Below are 2,527 nucleotides of genomic sequence, written 5' to 3'. Positions count from 1 at the left end.
TCGTGAGAGGAAATTCATTCCAGCTCTAACCAATCCGGACTTATTCCGGGACAAAAGGCCTTCGGATAAATATCCATTTAGGTTCTTAGACAAAATGATGGCACATTTAAGCCCAATCGGAGTAATCATACCCACCTAAGAAAAACAAATTTGTAGGTAATAGTATTGATTCAGTGAACTTACATGGACTACGAAGTCAAAAATTACAGTATGATTTTCCTATTTTTAACTTGGTAGTTAACTAAGATTACAATATCAGTAATTCTTACTTAAATTTAAGGAAAGAAAAAATGAATTAAATTGAATTATTCATATATTTCTTCCTACAAATTTCATCCTTATACCAAATAATCGAAATAATTTATCATTCCGATACACTAATTAAACAGCCATCATCATCCTGACGAATTCTTCATAATTAACTTGGCCATCGCCGTCTAAATCCGCTTCCCTAATCATCTGATCCACCTCTTCATCAGTTAATTTTTCTCCAAGATTGATCATAACGTGCCTCAGCTACAAAAATAAAAATAAAAAACAGAAATTAAATTAATCTTAGTTAAGACAGCTAATTCGCAGTTATAAACAAAAGCGTTAGCGGTCCGAGTTCCAAAATAGTAATTAATATAATTACATAATCCAGCTAATATGCTCATTGTACGAGACAATGGGTACTTAGTGTTCTCCATTAAAAATGCTTACACACGTTGGTACACTGTTTTTGTTTCTTCCTATAATAGACTTTATAAGGGAACTTCAAAGTTTAAATTCCAATCGGAAAGCCGGTGAATACAGTGACAAAGTTAATAGATGATACCAATATACTAAGTCGAACTGATTTACCAATTTCTTTGTTGACCAACAAAAGAAAACTCTTTCTGTTTCATCCGGTCATTTGGACTAGCCAAATTAATCGTACGGGACGCGGTTTCTCCCTATCTCATACCTAATGGATTACGTGACTCGAGCTGTTCCTATGTATTTGTGTTTATGCGTAATTACAACATTATTCAACCAACTTATATAATTAATGGTAGCTGTATATGATGATGATAAGGTTTAAACTCCTCATAATGTCATCAGTAAGAAAGACATCAATACCAGGGGATAAAGTTGGTGAGTAGTTATATCCAAAGCTAATCAATATTTCAATTTTAATACTCGATATATGAATACCTATAAAAAAAATGTACGTAGATTAAAATATGTAATATTCACCTCTGGAGCAGAAATGAATCCGTTTTGATCCTTGTCAAATACTTTAAAAGCTTCTTGCAGCTCTTCTTCAGCATCAGTCTCCTGTTATTTATAAATTAAGTTAAAGATAAACAAAAATTATTATGCTGTATATATTAATCCTCTCCCTTTCATTGGGCATAAATAAAAAATATATAAAAAAAACGATTTGTAGTATAACTTTTCAGTTGACGACATCAAATTTTTGGGTGGGGGTTTACCTTCATTTTTCTTGCCATGAGACTTAAGAACTCTCCAAATTCAATAGTTCCATTCCCATTTCCATCAACTTCTTTTATCATGTCTTGAAGCTCTTCTTCAGTGGGGTTTTGATCAAGAGAACGAATAACCGTCGCTAATTCTTCAATGGTAATGCAACCTACATAATCAAACCAATTCAGGGTCATTAATCATGAATATATCTCACCATATGCAAAACGAAATTCTGTAGAGCAGTATCTATGTAAATGAGTATAAGACAATTGAGAAAGAGAGATGTTAAAGTACATAACCCAGATATGCCATAAGTAACAAAATATATCTAATGGAACTGTTACAAGCATAGATGATATATATTTGATCCCCGTAACAAAACAGTTAAATACCCAAGGTTAATCCCAAACGAGTCCCAAACGATATGCAAAGAAGTAGTATAAAAGATAAATGTCAATATTAAGACAGAATCCAAGCAAACCTCATTAACTCAACAGGATAGATTAAAAAGCAATCAAAAATACTAATGACAGCCTGACTATAAGGTTATCTTGAAACTTGAAAGTAGTACGTACCATCTCCATCTTTGTCAAAAAGACAAAAAACTTCCTGAAACTCTACAATCTGATCTTGAGTCAAGGATTCTGCCATGGAATATCAGTAGTTATCAATAATAGAACTGGTAGTTATTGAGTAAAACTGTAGTCTCTAAGAGAAATAAGAGAGAAAAGGAGAAAGGAGGGAAAAGAGAGAAGGAACAAAGAAAGAAGAAGGAAAAACACAAGGCTCCCAATCCTCGTGGGTCTCTCTTTATGTAGAGATTTTTTTCTCGCATCGAAAGAGTAAGAAAAAGGAAAAAGATATTTTCATTTTTATCTTTAAATTTTTTTTTTAAAAATATTGGATAAAAAGTATTTTTACAATAAACTATCTGGAAGCCTAACACCAAGCTGAACTCCAACAACCTACTACATTAGTTGAATAGGTTGTCGTGCGAGCCTACCAGCGAGTCTCATAAGGATGAGGAACAGGTTGTCGTGCTAGCCTACCTGCGAGCCTTATGAGGATGAGGAACCGA

General features: G+C 33.2%; 1 protein-coding gene across 1 annotated transcript; it reads right to left on the bottom strand.

Annotated features, from left to right (window-relative positions):
* Nucleotides 1–291: 291 nt before the first annotated feature.
* On the bottom strand, nucleotides 292–2,200 carry LOC113350011 (calmodulin-like protein 11). The gene is made up of 4 exons (XM_026594066.1): nucleotides 2,025–2,200; nucleotides 1,458–1,615; nucleotides 1,219–1,299; nucleotides 292–516 (listed from the first exon to the last, which is right to left on the bottom strand). Exons 1-4 carry the CDS (start codon nucleotides 2,098–2,100, stop codon nucleotides 382–384), a joined length of 450 nt encoding a protein of 149 aa, XP_026449851.1. The 5' UTR covers nucleotides 2,101–2,200; the 3' UTR covers nucleotides 292–381.
* Nucleotides 2,201–2,527: the final 327 nt, after the last annotated feature.

Source organism: Papaver somniferum, chromosome 2, assembly GCF_003573695.1.
Source record: "Papaver somniferum cultivar HN1 chromosome 2, ASM357369v1, whole genome shotgun sequence".
Classification (NCBI taxonomy): domain Eukaryota; kingdom Viridiplantae; phylum Streptophyta; class Magnoliopsida; order Ranunculales; family Papaveraceae; genus Papaver; species Papaver somniferum.
This window is presented reverse-complemented; position numbering and strand designations above follow the sequence as displayed.

Bases quoted from the DNA above. Each gene is read 5' to 3' on its own strand.
- LOC113350011 (XM_026594066.1), bottom strand. From the start codon at position 2,100: ATGGCAGAATCCTTGACTCAAGATCAGATTGTAGAGTTTCAGGAAGTT. The intron at 1,616-2,024 runs GTACGTACTACT...TTGATTATGTAG, and splicing joins TTTTGACAAAGATGGAGATG to GTTGCATTACCATTGAAGAA. The intron at 1,300-1,457 runs GTAAACCCCCAC...TATAAATAACAG, and splicing joins TCATGGCAAGAAAAATGAAG to GAGACTGATGCTGAAGAAGA.